Below are 18,906 nucleotides of genomic sequence, written 5' to 3' on the forward strand. Positions count from 1 at the left end.
CACTCAGAATTATATCATTCTTAAAGTAGCATACAGCATAACTAGACTCCTCTTACCTTTGCTATGTTACTTATATAGGTTCTGCAGAAAAGATAAAGAAAATAAAGAAATCGCTGTCAGGTCAGACTAATTGGACCCACAATGACGTCCATCATTAATTTACAGTGCCTTTGTAAAGTATTCAGACCCCTTGACTTTCCACATTTTGTTATGTTGAAGCCTTATTCTAAAATTGATCAAATATTATTTGTTTTAGCAATCGACACAATACCCCATAATGACAAAGCGAAAACAGGTTAACATATTTTTACAAATGTATATATAAAAAAAAGAAATACCTTAAGGTATTATACCTTATATGTTAACCTGTTTTCGCTTTGTCATTATGGGGTATTGTGTAGATTGCTAAAACAAATAATATTTTATCAATTTTAGACACTTTGCTATGATACGAAATTGAGATCAGGTGCATCCTGTTACCATTGATCATCCTTGGGATGTTGCTACAACTTGGAGTCCACTTGGGGTAAATGCAATTGATTGGACATAATTTGGAAAGGTACACACTTGTCTATATAAAAGGTCCCACAGTTGACACTGCATGTCAGAGCAAAAACCAAGCCATGAGGTTGAAGAAAATGTCCGTATAACAGACAGGATTGTGTCGAGACTCAGATCTGGGATGGGTATCAAAACATTTCTGCAGCATTGAAGGTCCCCAAGAACACAGTGGACTCCATCATTCTTAAATGGAAGAAGTTTGGAACCACCAAGACTCTTGATAGAGCTGGCTGCCTGGTCAAACTGAGCAATCGGGGGAGAAGGGCCTTGGTCAGGTAGGTGACCAAGAACCCGATGGTTACTGACAGAGCTCTAGAGTTCCTCTGTGGAGATGGGAGAACCTTCCAGAAGGACAACCATCTCTGCAGCACTCCACCAATCAGATCTTTATGGTAGAGTGGCCAGACGGAAGCCACGACAGCCTGCTTGGAGTTTGCCAAAAGGCACCTGAAGGACTCTGACCATGAGAAACACGATTCTCTGGTATGATGAAACCACGATTGAACTCTTTGGCCCGAATGCCAAGCGCCATGACTGGAGGAAACCTGGCACTATCCCTACAGTGAAGCATGGTGGTGGCAGCATCATGCTGTGGAGATGTTTTTCAGCGTCAGGGACTGGGAGACCAGTCAGGATCGAGGGAAAGATGAACAGATCAAAGTACAGAGAGATCTTTGATGAAAACCTCCTCCAGAGCACTCAGGACCTCAGACTGGGGTGAAGGTTCACCTTCCAACAGGACAACGATCCTAAGCACACAGCCAAGACAACGCAGGAGTGGCTTCGGGACAAGTCTCTGAATGTCCTTGAGTGGCCCAGCCAGAGCCCGGACTTGAACATCTCTGGAGAGACCTGAAAATAGCTGTGTAGCAACGCTCTCCATCCAACCTGACAGAGCTTGAGGATCTGTAGAGAAGAATGGCAGAAACTGTGCCAAGCTTGTAGCATCATGCCCAAGAAGATTTGAGACTGTAATCACTGCCAAAGGGTCTGTGAGCGTCTGAATACTTATGTAAATTTCACTCTTTTTTCTTTTTATAAATTAGCAAAAATTTCAAATAACCTGTTTCTGCTTTGTCATTATGGGGTATTGTGTGTAGATTGAGGGGAAAAAACGATTTAATCAATTTTGGAATAAGGCAAAATGTGGAAAAAGTCAAAGGGTCTGAATACTTTCCTAAGGCACTGTATATTAACATTGTCCTGTTCATTTCAGAGTTGCCCATTGCAGCCACTCATAGTGAGATTTTTCTTCAGAATTCCTTTCGACTGCAAGGGGCATACCATAGTGATGCTTTATGGTTACAAGGTCCGACTACAAGGTCTGAGAAATAAGAGAAAATGTTGTGGTCACTGACATTTATTTGAATTCTACTTTAGCAACTACAGTTAAAAGGACAAACAGTTTGATTATTTTCACTAACTAACACAGAATAGCATTGCACATAGTACAGTCAGTGAACCAATGTAAAGTTTTTTTTTAAAAGAGCAACAATTCCAAGGTTATGTTCATGAGTATATATATATATCCACATCTTTTCTGGAGGGTGCTGTAAAGAGTGACAGATATTACATGACACAATTGTAAAAGAAAACATTGTTCAAATATTTTGGTCCATGCTGCACTACCTTACCAAGTTCTGTTTTCTTTTAACCTTTTCTCTTGTTCCTGTATTAAAATACCTTTCAATCATTTAAAGATTAAATAACTTTTTGCTTATGAGGCTGAAAATGGATACACACAAAACCATAGTAATCAATAAGCATGGTACTGTACGTTACCTTAAGTTAAAAAAAGTTGAGATGAATGAAGAAATTATTCAACACAAAAAGAACTGCAGCACAAGCTTCAACATTTCTGAAGATTCATCACTTAAGAAAGTCTCATATCTTTCAGTGGAAGTTTCATTTCCTTATCCATTCAAGTTCGAGCTGCCTGCTAGGGCCACTAAGTTACGCAGGTTGGCATTTATTGGGATGATTCATGTACTGGAGGCAACTCTGCAGTGGTCACTCGGTGGCACAGCCACAAAGTCATAAAATCTAACCTTACATTTTTACGATATAGCCAATTATGACTTTGCAGTTGGCCCATCTAGCGGAAATCACTCAGTTCTGCCTCCAGGGCAAGATTCATGACAATAAACATCAACCTGCCCAAGACAACTGGGCTTAGTTTCCTAATCAGAAGGATGTGTTGGTTACTATTTGTTCCCCTCTAATGTACACCCTAATCCCATCAACTACCTAAAATACCCACCCTCCAATGGCCTGCGTTCTAGTGGGATCTGTTAATCAAAATTTAAATCAAACAGATCTAAGCCCAGCACTTCTGTTGGGAGATCCAGGGTCTCTGTTGAGATACCCAGAGTATCTGATGGGTTATCGAATTGTATGGGGGCATTCTCAGGCGCATCTTCCTTGGGCTGTGGGTCAGACCCACGCTCAGTCTCCATTGACTCCTTTGTGTCAGTTTCAATGGTGTTACTGTTGTCAAGAGCTGGGAGCTCAGGTTGGATTTGCTCTGTTTGTGGGGCAGTAGCCTCCAAGGCGTCGCTGTTCTTTAAGTCATTCGGAGCAGCTTTGGACTCTATGACTGTTTTAGTGGACATGGCAGTGCTGGTGGTGGATGTGGTACTGCTGCTATAAAATATGTCAAATAAATCTTGTGCTTTTGCGGCAGCTAGGCTAGACTTCGGTTTTTCTGATTTCTTCATCACCTCACTTGGGGGTCTCTGCATGAAAGGAGGGGGTGTGACCATCACAGGGACATTCTGCTCACTCTCAGGGACTCCTGGTGCAGATACATCCGACTCCATGGTCATCATGATCAGGACAGGCGGGGGAGGCAGGGGAGTCTTGAACTCTGACATCACTGCTGAAGGAGTGGATGTGTGGGCTTGACTAACAGACTCCATTGTGGAAGCTTTCTTAGTGTCTGGTGTAAAATTGGGACCTGGCTTCCCGGTGCCATCTGCTGACTCCACTTCCTCACCACAGAACGCCTTGGAAATGATGTCTGCTGCCAGTACAGGGTCCTTTTTAGGCTGGTTCTGTATGACAGGCAGGGGCGTCTCTCCACTGGCACCGGGTGGTCTGATAGAGGGGAAGGTGTTGAGAGGGGCCGGTTTAGCATAGACCCAGGGCCCAAGTCCGGAGGACTTTCTCAGGACCATGGAGGGAGCAGGAAGGTTTGGGCGTATTTTCTCGGAGTTGAAGGGTACCCATGTGTTAGTTGGGGGGATGACTGTCTTCCCTGACAGCTTGATAGCAATGCTCTTGGCTGCGGCCACAGACTTTGAAAACGCATCCGGGTCGTCATCCTCTTCAGCATCTGCCTCATCTTCCTTCAGGAACTCAGCAGCCACTCTCTCGGCCTCCTTCGCAAGCTCATTTTCAATTTTTTTCTTCCAACTGAACTTTCCAAAAGCAGACGGAGCCTTTGGCTCTACTTTGGCTGTTTCCTCACTTTTCTTGCGCAGCTTTGCTCTCAATGCTGGATTAGGCCCACAGAACACTTTGGGAGGCTCACCGGGTTTCTCAGGCTCAGACTGCTTTCTAGATCCTGACTTCTCATCTTCCCTTTGACGCTCACCCTGGTCCTTCCTTGATTGTCTTTCCTCCTTTTCATTCTTAGGCTTCCCATCCTCCCTCTCTGATCGACACCTCACCTCCTCTTTCTTGCTATATTTGGGGTTGGGCTCTTTCCCCTTACCATATCTGGACCGGTCTTCCTCCTCCTCATTATGCCTCCTACTAAACTTGGGTCTCTCCTCTACCCTGCTAGACCTAGGCCTCTCTTCCTCCTCCCTGTGATTTTTTAACCACTCCTCCTCCTCACTATGCTTGTATCTCTCTTCATCCTTCTTACTGTACTTGGGCCACTCTTCCTCGCTATGTTTATATCTCTCCTCTTTCTTGCTGTACAAAGACCTCTCATCTTCCTCCTTTTTGCTATACTTGGCCCTCTCTTCTTCCTCCTCCTCCTCCTCCTCCCTCTTGTTATATTTGTACTTCTCCTTTTTGCTGTGCTTCGCCTTCCCCTCTTTCTCCATGTGTTTGATCTTCTCCTTGTCCTTTCCCTTGTCCTTGTCCTTTTTGCTGCGTTTATGTTTCCCTTCCTCCTTCTCTTTGCTCTTTTTGGATTCTTCCTCTTCGTGTTTGCGTTTGAGCTCAGAGTGCTTTTTGTCACCAACTTCCAACGTGAGTCCTGCCTGACGATCCAGGTTCCTTCTCTGTTCGTAGAGTGGATACTCATACATTCGTTTCTAGCAGAAGGACCAAACACATATGTAAAACATTAAAGTGGAATAAATTTAAAAAACTGTCCCTAAAATTAGACTTAAAGGGACAGTTCATCCAAGTGTTCTTACCTTGTAGGCAGTGTATGGACAAGGACAGAGTGCAATCCACAATGAGCTTGTTTACCTAGCCACCAACACCAAACACTAACCATTAGAATTTTCTAACCAAAAACCAACGTAAATCAATGTACCCAATATTAGCATGTATGAAATGTCATTCCCAAATAATTTCAAATTCAAACCAAGTCATTGAACTTTAGACTTGAAATGAAAATGCTTAAATTAGCAGTTGGTGACAGTGGCTAGGTGAACATACTTAAACTTGTATTGCAACCTCTACTGTAGGAAAACATAGTTCCCCTAAATTACAAACTGATATATGTCTAAGCTATCCAAAGTAGCAGACCAGGGTTCAAATAGTATTTTAAATACTTTGCTTGAGCCTGCCTGGAGTGTCAAATGAGCAAGATTTGTGGTACTATTTTATGATTTCTATTGCACCAGGCAAGCTCATTTTAAACATTTCAGATACTATTTGATCATAGGCCTGCAAAGTAGACAAAAGACTACTGTGTGCACAAAGCAGTAACAAAATGCGTCAGGAAACCGAACCAGGTTTCCAAATTTCTCATTTGTAAACATCCTTAATGTAGCCCTAGTGAAATAATGTCCTACTCCCAACTAGTAATGGCCTACCTTGTATTTCTCATTGTGAGTATGACTCGTGGCATGATCTTCAGCACAAATTGCATCCCCGTAAAACTCCTCGCACAGCTGGCAATAATATCCCCTCACAGGCACCAAAAACTCAGATCCTATGAGAGAAAAAGAGAGAGAAGTTGTTTAAAATACTTAATGGTCACAGGAAACAATCATTGATTATTACCTTTACTGTGCTCTCCATGGAAGAACCTGTTATAAAAGTAGATTGTTATAAAATGTAGGTCTGTTACTTGGAGAGTATAAGAAGTACATTCAGTAAACATGGACATAAACATCAACATTTGTAATTGACTAACGGTTACCCAAAATGACCCCCTTTACATTGCATATAGAAATCAATGTTTATTTCTTACTTCGTATGCATAGTTTTGTATTCAGTGACTGCAAACTGTGGCAGTGATCCAGCACAAAGAGCCTAAAAGTAAAAGATTGCTAACAACGTTTAACAGTACATTACACATATTTAGAAAAAGGAAAATGTATAAAAACAGAAATTAAGTTGGTACCTTTAGCAGGTTTAGTCATTTTCTCCCCTGAAGAGTAAACCTTATTAATCTCATTGTTGGAGGAACTTGACGTCCATGGTCGATTGTAAGGATCCTGAGTCTGCACAGTGCCAATGAAAAAAGAATGCATAACCAATTTGCTGTAAAAATACAAGAGACTGCACAATTCAAATAAAAAAATGCAAGGTTGGAAAGGTAAAGGAAACTCGACCAGATATGGGGACAAAGAACAAAAACAGGAGACCGCATTTTCATGATAGTAAACAAAAGCTCTTCAATTCACTGACTGAATGACCAAGAAGGGTCCAGCTGCAGCCAATAAGTCCTTAGCAGAGCACAATAATCCTTGCTGAGAGCAGCCAATAGGCTTCCCACATCACATTCAGGAGTCTACTGTGTTTCTTTCAAGGTAGCTAACTAGCTAGCAGACTTCATAGCTAACAGGGCCTGTAAAGAGATGTGTCCATCCAAGTGTTTAATAGATAGCAATTTAATTAAATGTAAACTTCACTATCTAACTAGCTAGACAGGATGAACTGAAGTGTTGAATTGGATGATCATACCTTTCCCAAAACAATAATACAATGCTAGCTCATAATTCATTATTAAAAATAGTTCCGGCCATGCAATCTAATTGATTATCTTGAGCTCCAGCTGTGCTGGTAAAGGCATGAACAGCACGGCTACCTGACCACTCAATCGCAAAATGTATTATTAAGACTTGTACATTAAGCAACACTGTCTAGCTAACACATTTCTTTATTGCGTAGCCTAGCAAGGATGGTTTGGTTGTTCTCTGTAGTCTGTGCGTTATGTGACTAGTTCCACAGCAGGACTCTGGAACTGCTGTAGCTGGAGTCTTATTGAAACATTCTATAAAATGGTAAACAAACCTTTCGGTGCGATTTGCTGTGCAAGTGTGTGAAAAAATCGAACATGGAACCACAAGTGACATTGCAGCTTTTGCACCAGTGGTTCCCAGCGTCATAGTATTCAAACAGGTCTGCTGGATGCTCGGGAGGCTGGGTACTGGCTGGGGCTTTCTTAGGAGAGGCTCTTAAGGACAATGATGCTGCCTAATGAAGAACAGAAGTTACAAGTCAGCAAAAGAGCTAAATAAGCCTAGAGGAAGCAGGCAAAAAAAATAATACTGAAAGACGGTATTAAAAAGACAAACAAAGAGAATTTTACGGATGTTCCCCAAACATGGAAATTACAAAAACTCTCACCTTGACAACATAGGCGATCTGTGTTCCAGCCATGAGGGAGTTACTCAGGTTGTCAGAGAATCCTGTTTTTAAGGCTAATATTTGACTCGCATTGTCATATTCCTGTACGCTTATCCAATTAATGGTCAAAATTACATTTTAAATACTGATCTGTGAGTTGCGCAAAAAAGTTGTGAGAAATGAGTGCTGTTCAGAGACCATGAGTGGAGTGGAAAAACATCAAGTATGATATTTCAGGAGATATACTCCTCGCAACAAAACAGCTACAATTGAGAGTTGAGTTTCCAATGAGATCCATTTGACTTTCGTGTATTCTCATCTTCAAATGTTACATATTTTCCATATTCAATAAATTATTTTAATTGAATACCCATGTTTAAGTTTTCTAATAAATTAGAAATACACCATCACCCTATTAACAAATTAGAAATAATTTGAGTCAGTGGAAAGGATTAAAACAGTCCACATTATTGGGATCCCTCTCTGTATGCAAAGTATTCATCCCAACTAATCGCTGCACTCCTAGCTAGCCTACATGTTGATGGTGAAAATGCTCTTATGAAATGACAGTCAAATTACAAAGAATTATGTTAATCTTTCAATCTATGAAAGTAAATACCCTATTTCCAAGCTTCTAACAAACATCTTACCTGAGTTTGGCATCTCCAGAAACTCTTTCAGAGAATAAGTTTGACATGGTGGTGGTCTTTCATAAACAAATACTGTGCACTCTGAAAAATATTGTATATTGTAGGGTGAGATATCAGAGAAGATGTACCCCTATGCTTAATCACAACTGTTTGCCATATGAAACTGAACAGGTTTCCACATAAGTTGCAGGTTAAAAACACAATTTGTAAACATGCATGCATTTGTAGACCAGTTTTGAGATTAGTTGGGTCAGACATTGGCATACAAAGAGGGAACTTTTAAACCGAGGAGTCAAAGTCTGCCTCTTGGACAACACCAACAGATGACATAGCACACTGTTTGTCCAGGTAAGCCTGAGCAGTGTGTGCACCACACATTGTTTAACCCCATATATGATGTATAAGCAAAAGGCTGAATGCCAGGTATTCAAAGTACACTTTATATACAAAAGTATGTGGACACCCTTTCAAATTAGAGGATTCGGCTATTTCAGCCACACCCGTTCCTGGCAGGTGTAGAAAATCGAGCACACAGACATGAAATTGCCAGAGACAAACATTGGCAGTCGAATGGACAAACTGAAGAGCTCAATGACTTTCAACGTGGCACTGTCATAGGATGCCACCTTTCCAACTAGCCAGTTCATAATTTCTGCCCTGCTAGAGCTACCCCAGTCAACTGTACGTGCTGCTATTGTGAAGTGGAAACGTCTAGGAGCAACAACGGCTCAGCCGCGAAGTGGTAGGCCACACAAGCTCTGTCCTCGGTTGCAACACACTACCGAGTTCCAAACGGCCTCTGAAAGCAACGTCAGCACAATAACTGTTCGTCAACAGCTTCATGAAATGGGTTTCCATGGCCGAGCAGCCGCACACAAGCCTAAGATCACCATGCCAAGGGTCGGCTGGAGAGGCGTAAAGCTCGACACCATTGGACTCGGGAGCAGTGGAAACTCGTTCTCTGGAGTGACGCTTCACCATCTGGCAGTCCGACGGACAAATATGGGTTTGGCGGATGCCAGGAGAACGCTACCTGCCTCAATGCATAGTGCCAACTGTAAAGTATGGTGGAGGAGGAATAATGGTCTGAGGCTGTTTTTAATGATTTGGGCTAGGCCCCTTAGTTCCAGTGAAATCTTAACGATACAGCATACAATGACATTCTAGATGACTGTGCTTCCAACTTTGAGCCAACAGTTTGGGGAAGGCCCTTTCCTGTTTCAGCATGATAATTCCCCCATGCACAGAGCGAGGTCCATACAGAAATGGTTTGTCAAGATCGGTGTGGAAGAACTTGACTGGCCTGCAGAGCCCTGACCTCAACTCCATCGAACATATTTGTGATGAATTGGAACACCAACTGCGAGTCAGGCCTAATCGACCAACATCAATGACCAACCTCACTAATGCTCGTGGCTGAATAGAACCAAGTCCCCGCAGCAATGTTCCAACATCTAGTGGAAAGCCATCCCAGAAGAGTGGAGGCTGTTATAGCAGCAAAAGGGGGACCAACTCCATATTAATGCCCATGATAAGATGTTCAACGAGAAGGTGTCCACATACTTTTGGTCATGTAGTGCAATTACTGCTTACTGGTATTTAATGAATCAGACAAGGGCAAGTATACATTTAAATCAAAACCGGACCTTTTGAATAGTTATTCATGAAGTCATTTAGACTCATATCCTAAAATAAAGCAAAGTTGACCTGTCACTTTCTGCAGAATAATTACGTTTCTGGAGCAATAATGTACATGTTTTTCTAAGGTTTTACCAGTACTTCAGCTCTGTGGCTTGTGCCGGGAGCAGCTTACGGAATTCTACCTTGGCAGAGGCCTGGAGCCCAGGTGATACCTCTCGGCCGCGCTCCTGTTTCTTCTCCTTGTCTGGAGGTGGTGGGTGTGTTGGATGCTCAAGGTCTCCAGAAGCCCTACCCTCTCGCCGGGGCTTGTCAGTTGGTTGTAGACCGAGAATAAGAGCCACTTTGTCAAGCTCGCATCGTTTCTTCTCTGCTACCTCGTGCTCGTTGCGGAGCACAGAAATCTGAGACATGACCTCTTCCTGGAGCCGACTGATCTCGGACAGTAATGGGTCCTTGTGGCCATCCTTTACACGCCGCTTTTTGCGCAGCAGTTCCCCTACAAAGTCAACAATTTAAAAAAAATTGCCAACTGTGCAACAATCTTCCGAATAAAAAAATAAATAAAAAATCATTAACAAATATAGAAAAGGCTTTGAGATGAAGTACCTTGCTGTTTTCGCAATCTCTCCAGTTCCTTCATGAGATAATCTTTCTTCTTCATGCGGATCTCTCGGTCTCGTCTCAGTTTTTCACGTTCTTCAAGAACCTACAGAATGCAGGAGAATCATTAGAGAACTAGTGTATGCCAAAACAGCATCAAATGACAATACTGTAGGCTTCATTTGAATTTCAGTGGATAGCTGAATACTCCACCTTTTGTTTTTGGCTTTCATTATTTCTCTCTTCTAAAACCCTCCTGTCCTTGCCATTATCCTGAGCGGCCATCTTTGATGATGCTATACAGGAATAATGTACAAAATTAGACAGGAGTTACATCATTAAAACTACTGCTTACAGTATTTTCAGAACGTATAGAGTCCACTTGACTTTTTCACATTGTTACATTACAGCCCTATTCTAAGATGTATAACTTTTCTTCTTATCAATCGACAAAATCCCCCATTATGACAAAGCAAAAACAGGTTTAGAACTTTTTGCAACTGTATTAAAATAAAAAATAAAATATCACATTCACATAAGTGTTCAGACCCTTTATTCAGTACTTTGTTGAAGCACCTTTGGCAGAGATTACAGCCTTGAGTCTTCTTGGATATGATGCTACAAGCTTGGCACACCTATATTTGGAGAGTTTCTCCCATTCTTCTCTGCAGATCCTCTCAAGCTCTGTCAGGTTGGATGGGGAGTGTTGCTGCAAAGCTATTTTCAGGTCTCTCCAGAGATGTTCGATCAGGTTCAAGTCCGGGCTTTGGCTGGGCCACTCAAGGACATTCAGAGACTTGTCCCGAAGCCACTCCTGCGTTGTCTTGGCTGTGTGTTTTGATCGAGGATCTCTGTACTTTGCTCTGTTCATCTTTCCCTTGATCCTGACTAGTCTCCCAGTCCCTGCGGTTGAAAAACATCCCCCACAGCATGACGCTACCACTACCATGCTTTACAGTAGGGATGGTGCCAGGTTTCCTCCAGACGTGACACTTGATATTCAGGCTAAAGAGTTCAATCTTCATCAGACCAAAGAATCGTGTTTCTCATGGTCTGAGAGTCCTTTAGGTGCCTTTTGGCAAACTCCAAGCGGGCTCTCATGTGCCACTACCATAAAGGCCTGATTGGTGGAATGCTGCAGATGGTTGTCCTTCTGGAAGGTTCTCCTATCTCAACAGAGGAACTCTGGAGCTCAGTCAGAGTAACCATCGGATTCTTGGTCAGGGAGGTGACCCTTCTCCCTCGATTGCCCAGTTTGGCCCGGGTGGCCAGCTCTAGGAAGAGTCTTGGTGGCTCCAAACTTATTCCATTTATGAATGATGGAGGCCACTGTGTTCTTGGGGACCTTCAATGCTGCAGAAATGTTTTGGTACTCTTCCCCAGATCTGTGCCTCGACACAATCCTGTCTAGGAGCTCTACGGACAATTTCTTCGACCTCGTGGCTTGGTTTTTGCTCTGACATGCACTGTCAACTATGGGACCTTATCTGGACAGGTGTGTACCTTTCCAAATCATGTCCAATCAATTGAATTTACCACAGGTGGACTCAATGGACACAAAGTCTTGTAGCTAAGGGTCTGAATACTTATGACAATAAGGTAGTTCTGTTTTTATTTTCAATACATCTGCAAAAATGTCTAAAAAGGGGCCTCCCGAGTGGCGCAGTGGTCTAAGGCACTGCATCGCAGTGCTAGCTGTGCCACTAGAGATCCTGGTTCGAGTCCAGGCTCTGTCGCAGCTGCGACCGGGTGGCGCACAATTGGCCCAGCGGCGTCCGGGTTAGGGGAGGGTTTGGCCAGCAGGGATGTTCTTGTCCCACCACGCACTAGCGACTCCTGTGGCGGGCCGGGAGCAATGCACGCTGACACGGTTGCCAGGTGTACGGTGTTTCCTCTGACACATTGGTGTGGCTGGCTTTCGGGTTAAGAGGACATTGTGTCAAGAAGCAGTGCGGCTTGGCTGGGTTGTCCGTACGGGAGTTTCAGCGATGGGACAAGACTAACTACCAATTGGTTACCACAAAATTGGGGAGAATGAAAACATATTTAAAAACCTGTTTTCGCTTTGTCATTATGGTGTATTGTGTGTAGATTGATGAGGAACATGTTTTGATTTAATCCATTTTAGAATAAGGCTGTAACATAACAAAATGTGGGAAAAGAGAAGGGGTCTGAATACTTTCCGAAAGCACCGTATGTGCTGCAGTTTCATTGATCACCAACAAAAAGTATTTATTGAAGAGGAATGAACAAGTAATTAAACATCCACTTATTCAATGGTTTGTTCTCACCTTTTCTTTCACCCCCCTGGTGTAACTCTGGCTGGATGACGTTTAAGTATGGTCTGTCAAACGGCGGGGCGTTCGGAAAATCTTCAGTGGGAGATTGAGGCAGCATGCCCATAGATGGAGGTGGGTACATCGGCCACTGTTGGGGCATGTACGGCCAGTTCCCATACTGCCCAAAGCCATGAGGTGGATAGTTGGGTGGTACCAGACCATGTGCCTGGGCGTAGGCAGGAATCGAGATAGAAGGGTGGGTGGGTGTCACTGGAGTAGTTTCAGTCTTCACCTCTCCGCCGCCTCGAGTCTTCCCATGGGTGCTGCGCCTGTCAGATGGGGGTGACTTCTTCTGGCTCCTTCTGTTATCAAGGCTGCTGCTCAGGCTCCTGCTACGACTCGGGCTGTGGCTTTTGCTACGACTGCTACCACTGCTGGAGCTGCTCCCACTGTGGCTCTTACGCCTGCTCCTGCCTGAGCTTCTTGAAGAGTCACGGTATCCCCGCCTCCTCCCAGGACAAGGGGAAGGGGTTTTCAGAGGGGGCCTCTTTCCATGCAGACGCTCTTGAGTCCTGGCAGCCATCTTGCTGATCTCCGTCACCCCCAGATCCAGCCCAATGGTTTTGAGGAGGTCCTGGATCTTCTCGTACTCCTCCACGTCTTGCTTCTCCTTCCCTTCCAGTGGTCCTGTTCCTAGTGGGTAGTCATTAGGCTCTTCAACCTTGATATTATGGTCAGGGGTGGCAGAGGACCTGCTTTGATGCTGAAACCTCCTGTCCACCTGTTGCTGACGAGAGCTTCTCTGATCGACAATACCAGGATGGCCCTCTAGGTGCTGTGAGGCGCCATAGCTTGCCGGCTCACTCATAATATCACCATAGAGCTCTGACAGACCATGTTGACGGGGAATTCCTGCTGGAGTCGGAGACCTGCCCTTCTCTAGATCATCTTCATCACCATAAAGGAACTTCTCCTCATCGTCAATGTCTGGTACCCTCTTCCTTTTCTCCTCCTGCCGTGCAGATGCACCTCCCAACAAGCCAAGGATCCCTGCAATCCCACTGGGATCAAGTCTGCCCTGGGCCATGCGTGGGTCATCTCTCAGTTCTCCCAGCATGGTGGCCAACATGTTAGGGTCCATGCCTTTCATAGCTGAGAGGAGACGCTCTGCCTCAGCACCAGGGGTAACTCTTGGAGAATCACTGTTCTGCAAAACAAAAACGAAAGAACAATATATGTTGAACAAATTAATCATGATAATCATTTGGATAAAAGAAAAAAGGTCATTGTGGGATGACAGGGTTAGAATGAGTATGAAGATCGGTAATACACTACACAATTAATTTAACACAGTAATAAAATGGCATATGTCCTCTACCTGCACAAATGAGGGGGAGTCAGTCTCTGAGTCCATGCACCTCTTCAGGATGGACTTTGTGGGCATGTTCATGTCTTCCATCTCTTTGTGGCGACGGGCCAACTCCAGCTCCTTGAACCTGCTCATCTTCTTTATCTTATTACAGCCTCCCCTGCTGCTCCTGCTGCTCCTGCTGCTACTGGTACTGCTGGTACTGCTGCTACTGACACTGCGGCTCCTGCTCTTGTGTGGACCAACACTCTTTGCTCTGCTTATACTGCGGGCCTGTCCATAGCTCTGGCCACGACTCCCGCTCCTGCTTCGGGACCTGCTTGGCGGACGGCTCTTGCTCCGTCCCCCCATTTCAGGGCTGCGGCTTCGGGCCCGGCTTTTACTCTGTCCCCCCAATTCAGGGCTGCGGCTTTGAGTAAGGCTTTTGCTCTGTCCCCCCATTGCAGGGCTGCGACTTCGGGCACGGCTTTTACTCCGTCCCCCCATTGCAGGGCTGCGAGTTCTGGCACGGCTTTTACTCTTTCCCCCCATTGCAGGGCTGCGACTTCGGACACGGCTTTTACTCCGTCCCCCCATTGCAGGGCTGCGAGTTCTGGCACGGCTTTTACTCTGTCCCCCCATTGTAGGGCTGCGACTACGAGGACGGCTCTTGCTCCGTACCCTGATTCCCGGGCTGCGACTACGAGGTCGGCTTCTCCCTCTGCTGGGACTCTGCCTCCTGGGGCCACGGTCGTCAGGGCCATCATAACTGGACCTCTTTGGCAGGTAAGGAGGGTAGTCTCTTGAGGGTAGCCCTGCCCCAGGTGGTCCAGTCAATTCATTGCCCACAGTGATTACCAGACTGTGGTCTGTGGGGATGCAACCACGGGGAGAAGATGGAGATCTCTATTGACAGAAACAGGTTTGTAATCAAATTCCTTAACTGTAATCAGTTTCATTACAATAAATAGTTTGACAGGATTTAAGTTATTAGACACAGCATTTCGGCAAATTAATACATTGCTCCAGTAAAAAGGAAATAGGAGCCAGTGCAAGGGACGGGGCAACGTCCAGTTCCACGGTAAATAAAAATTGCACCTGCGCTTGTAGCTGGTTAACAATAAACAGTGACAAATAGTCATGATAACTAGCCTAGTTAGCTAGCTAACCAATGCGCTATGCAAACAGACAACATGCACGAATTGTTTTTGAAAGCTACATTTACCAATGTAATTAGCAAGTGGCAGACTAGTCAGGTAGACAGTATCCCGCACATAATTATTGTACTTACTTCTCTTGGGGGAGGGCCGCTGCCCCAATATTCACTGCCTGGACCTCTGTGACTTACTGAACCGGGAGAAGGATACCTCCTGAGCGGTGGAGAACGCCTGTACGGGTCTGGAGGCCCGTCGTGGTAACCCTGAAACGAAGGTCTGGGCCTGCCTCTTTCTTCTCTAAACGGTGGCCCAGGATAAGGCCGGACAGGAGTAGGACCACGGCCCTCGCACTGCTGCGGGTACCCTCCTCGAGGTGGAAGAGGCCGACCACGATACATATTTCACTGTTAAATTGGCCCTTTTCTATCAATTACAGCTACTTACTACCGCACTGATTCTATGCACATTTACTTTTTCTCTTACTTACTGTCTGCAGTTGGTGATAACAAATGCAAGCTACCATGTAGCTATTTGAATTTGAATGTTTGACGAACAACTCAGCGCTCAATGTGTTGTGATTTCCGGCCTGCTTGAACCTTCTTCTTTGGTATTACTGGCGGTCCGCAAGACAACGTGAAAGATGCATGCCGCCACCTACCGTGCTGAAGTGTGTGGTTGAAAAAGGTTTACATACTGTAAATACTCCTACCTAATCCCGTACTACTAAGAAAATAGCAAGAGACATATTAATTCCAGCCATCGCCCGTAAAAAAAACAGGCCCCAAATCCATCTCAATATCTCTACACCTCATTGCATTGGTCTGAATAATACGCGTCTAATGTAAACCCAGACCAATTGATACAAGCGCAAGCAAGACGTTTCTATTTTTGGCTGAAAAGGGGTAACATTTTTGTTTAAAGTGAAAACACTGGGTTTGAGTTGTATTCTATTTGTGTGATCATCAAAACCTCTAACTTTTGTCTAACTAGTTGAATTCAGACAAGCAGTTTTAGTCATGTCAGCTGCATCCCACTGCTGGCTTGCTTCTGAAGCCAGTTTAGCAGGGTTGGTCCTGGTCAGTCCCTGGATGGGAGACCAGATGCTGCTGGAAGTGGTGTTGGAGGGCCAGTAGGAGGCACCCTTTACTCTGGTCTAAAAAATATATCCCAATATCCCAGGGCAGTGATTGGAGACATTTACCTGTGTAGGGTGCTGTCTTTCGGATGGGACATTAAACAGGTGTCCTGACTCTCTTGGTCAGTAAAGATCCCATGGCGCTTATCGTAAGAGTAGGGGTGATAACCCTGGTGTCTTGGCTAAATTCCCAATCTGGCCTTCATACCATCATGGCCACCTAATCATCCCCAGTTTACAATTGGCTCATTCATCCCCCTCCTCTCCCCTGTAACTATTCCCCAGGTCATTGCTGTAAATGAGAATGTGTTCTAGGTCAATTTACCTGGTAAAATATATATATATTTTTTTTATGGCAATTAATTTCAGTACGGTGCCAATAGAAAGTCAACACCCGCTTGAACTTTTTTTCTCACATTTTTCTGTCTTAAAATTTATTCAATGTTTTACCCCTACATATCTATCTACACAACCTACTCCATATTTTCAAAGTTAAATAAAGTTAGAACATTTTCCAAATTAAGATATACAGTGCATTCGAAAAGTATTCAGACCCATTGACTTCATCCACATGTTGTTACATTACAGCCTTATTCTAAAATGTATTCAATTGTTTGTTTCCCTCATCAATCTACACAAAATACCCCATAATGACTAAGCAAAAATAGGTTTTTAGAAATGTTTGAAAATGTATTAAAACTGAAATATTACATTTACATTGGTATGCAGAACCTTTACTCAGTACTATGTTGAAGCACCTTTGGCAGCGATTACAGCCTTGAGTCATCTTGGGTATGACGCCACAACATTGGCACACCTGTATTTGGGGAGTTTCTCCCATTCCTCTCTGCAGATCCTCTCAAACTCTGTCAGGTTGGATGGGGAGCGTCACTGCACAGCTATTTTCAGGTCTCTCCAGAGATGTTCAACCGGGTTCAAGTCCGGGCTCTGGCTGGGCCACTCAAGGACATTCAGAGACTTGTCCCGAAACCACTCCTGCATTGTCTTGGAAGTTTGCTTAGGGTTGCTGTACTATTGGAAGGTGAACCATTGTCCCAGTGTGAGGTCCTGAGCACTCTGGAGCAGGTTTTGATCAAGGATCTCTCTGTACTTTGCTCCGTTCATCTTTCCCTCGATCCTGACTAGTCTCCCAGTCCCTGCCGCTGAAAAACATCCCTAAAGCATGATGCTCCCACCACCATGCTTCACCGTAGGGATGGTGCCAGTGTAACCGATGTGAAATGGCTAGCTAGTTAGCGGTGGTGCGCGCTAACAGCGTTTCAATCGTGACGTCACTCGCTTTGAAACCTTAAAGTAGTGGTTCCCCTTGCCCTGAAAGGGCCGCGGCCTTTGTGGAGCGATGGGTAACGATGCTTCGTGGGTGACTGTTGTTGATGAGTGCAGAGGGTCCCTGGTTCGCGCCTGATTCGGTGCGAGGGGACGGACGTAAAGTTAAACTGTTACACCTACAAATGTTCTATTGGATTGAGGTCAGGGCTTTGTTATGGCCACTACAATACCTTGACTTTGTTGTCCTTAAGCCATTTTTACACAACTTTGGAAGTATGCTTGGGGTCAATGTTCATTTGGAAGACCCATTTGTGACCAAGCTTTAACTTCCTGACTGATGTCTTGAGATGTTGCTTCAATATATCCACATAATTTTCCTACCTCATGATGCCATCTATTTTGTGAAGTGCACCAGTCCCTCCTGCAGCAAAGCAACCCCACAACATGATGCTGCCACCCCCGTGCTTCATGGTTGGGTTGGTGTTCTTCGGCTTGCAAGCATCCCCCTTTTTCCTCCAAACATAAGGATGATCATTATGGCCAAACAGTTCTATTTTTGTTTCATCAGACCAGAGGACATTTCTCCAAAAAGTGTGATCTTTGTACCCATGTGCAGTTGCAAACCGTAGTCTGGCTTTTTATGGCGGTTTTGGAGCAGTGGCTTCTTACTTGCTGAGCGGCCTTTCAGGTTATGTCAATATAGGACTCGTTTTACTGTGGATATAGATACTTTTGTACCGGTTTCCTCCTCCAGCACAAGGTCCTTTGCTGTTGTTCTGGGATTGATTTGCACTTTTTGCACCAAAGTACGTTCATCTCTAGGAGACAGAACGCGTCTGAGCGGAATGACGGCTGCGTGGTCCCATGAAGTTTATTCTTGAGTACTATTGTTTGTACAGATGAACGTGGTACCTTTACCTTTACCATTTTGGAAATCTCAAGTCTCATCTTACTATTGGTATCCTTTAGTAGTGGTTTCTTTGAAGTGATTCAACCATGAAGGCCTGATTCATGCAGTCTCCTCTGAACAGTTTATGTTGAGATGTGTCTGTTACTTAATCTCTGTGAAGCATTTACTTCGGCTGCAATTTCTGAGGCTGGTTAACTCTAATGAACTTATCCTCTGCAACAGAGGTAACTCTGGATCTTCCTTTCCTGTGGTGGTCCTCATGAGAGCCAGTTTCATCATAGCACTTTTGATGGTTTTTGCGACTGAACTAGTAGAAACTTTCAAAGTTATCAAAATGTTCCGGATTGACAGACCTTCATGTCTTAAAGTAATGATGGACTGTAGTTTCTCTTTGCTTATTTGAGCTGTTCTTGCCGTAATATGGACTTAGTCTTTTACCAAATAGAGCTATCTTCTGGCACTTTTACTGAAACATTGATTAATGTGCACTGTCCCTGTAAAGATAAACTCAAACTCACATAAGGAAATCAGTCAATTGAAATGAATTCATTAGGTCCTAATCTATGGATTTCA

The 18,906-nt window shown here is 44.3% G+C and overlaps 1 protein-coding gene across 1 annotated transcript; it reads right to left on the reverse strand.

Annotated features, from left to right (window-relative positions):
* Positions 1–1,905: 1,905 nt before the first annotated feature.
* On the reverse strand, positions 1,906–15,581 carry LOC120046516 (zinc finger protein 318-like). Its single transcript, XM_038991818.1, has 10 exons — positions 15,133–15,581; positions 13,872–14,747; positions 12,506–13,700; positions 10,428–10,510; positions 10,221–10,320; positions 9,797–10,110; positions 6,988–7,170; positions 6,095–6,194; positions 5,562–5,680; positions 1,906–4,829 (listed from the first exon to the last, which is right to left on the reverse strand). The coding sequence occupies exons 1-10, from the start codon at positions 15,394–15,396 to the stop codon at positions 2,853–2,855; spliced, it is 5,211 nt and encodes a 1,736-aa protein (XP_038847746.1). The 5' UTR covers positions 15,397–15,581; the 3' UTR covers positions 1,906–2,852.
* Between the last annotated feature and the right edge of the window lie 3,325 nt (positions 15,582–18,906).

Source organism: Salvelinus namaycush, chromosome 4 (genome assembly GCF_016432855.1).
Source record: "Salvelinus namaycush isolate Seneca chromosome 4, SaNama_1.0, whole genome shotgun sequence".
Lineage (NCBI taxonomy): Eukaryota > Metazoa > Chordata > Actinopteri > Salmoniformes > Salmonidae > Salvelinus > Salvelinus namaycush.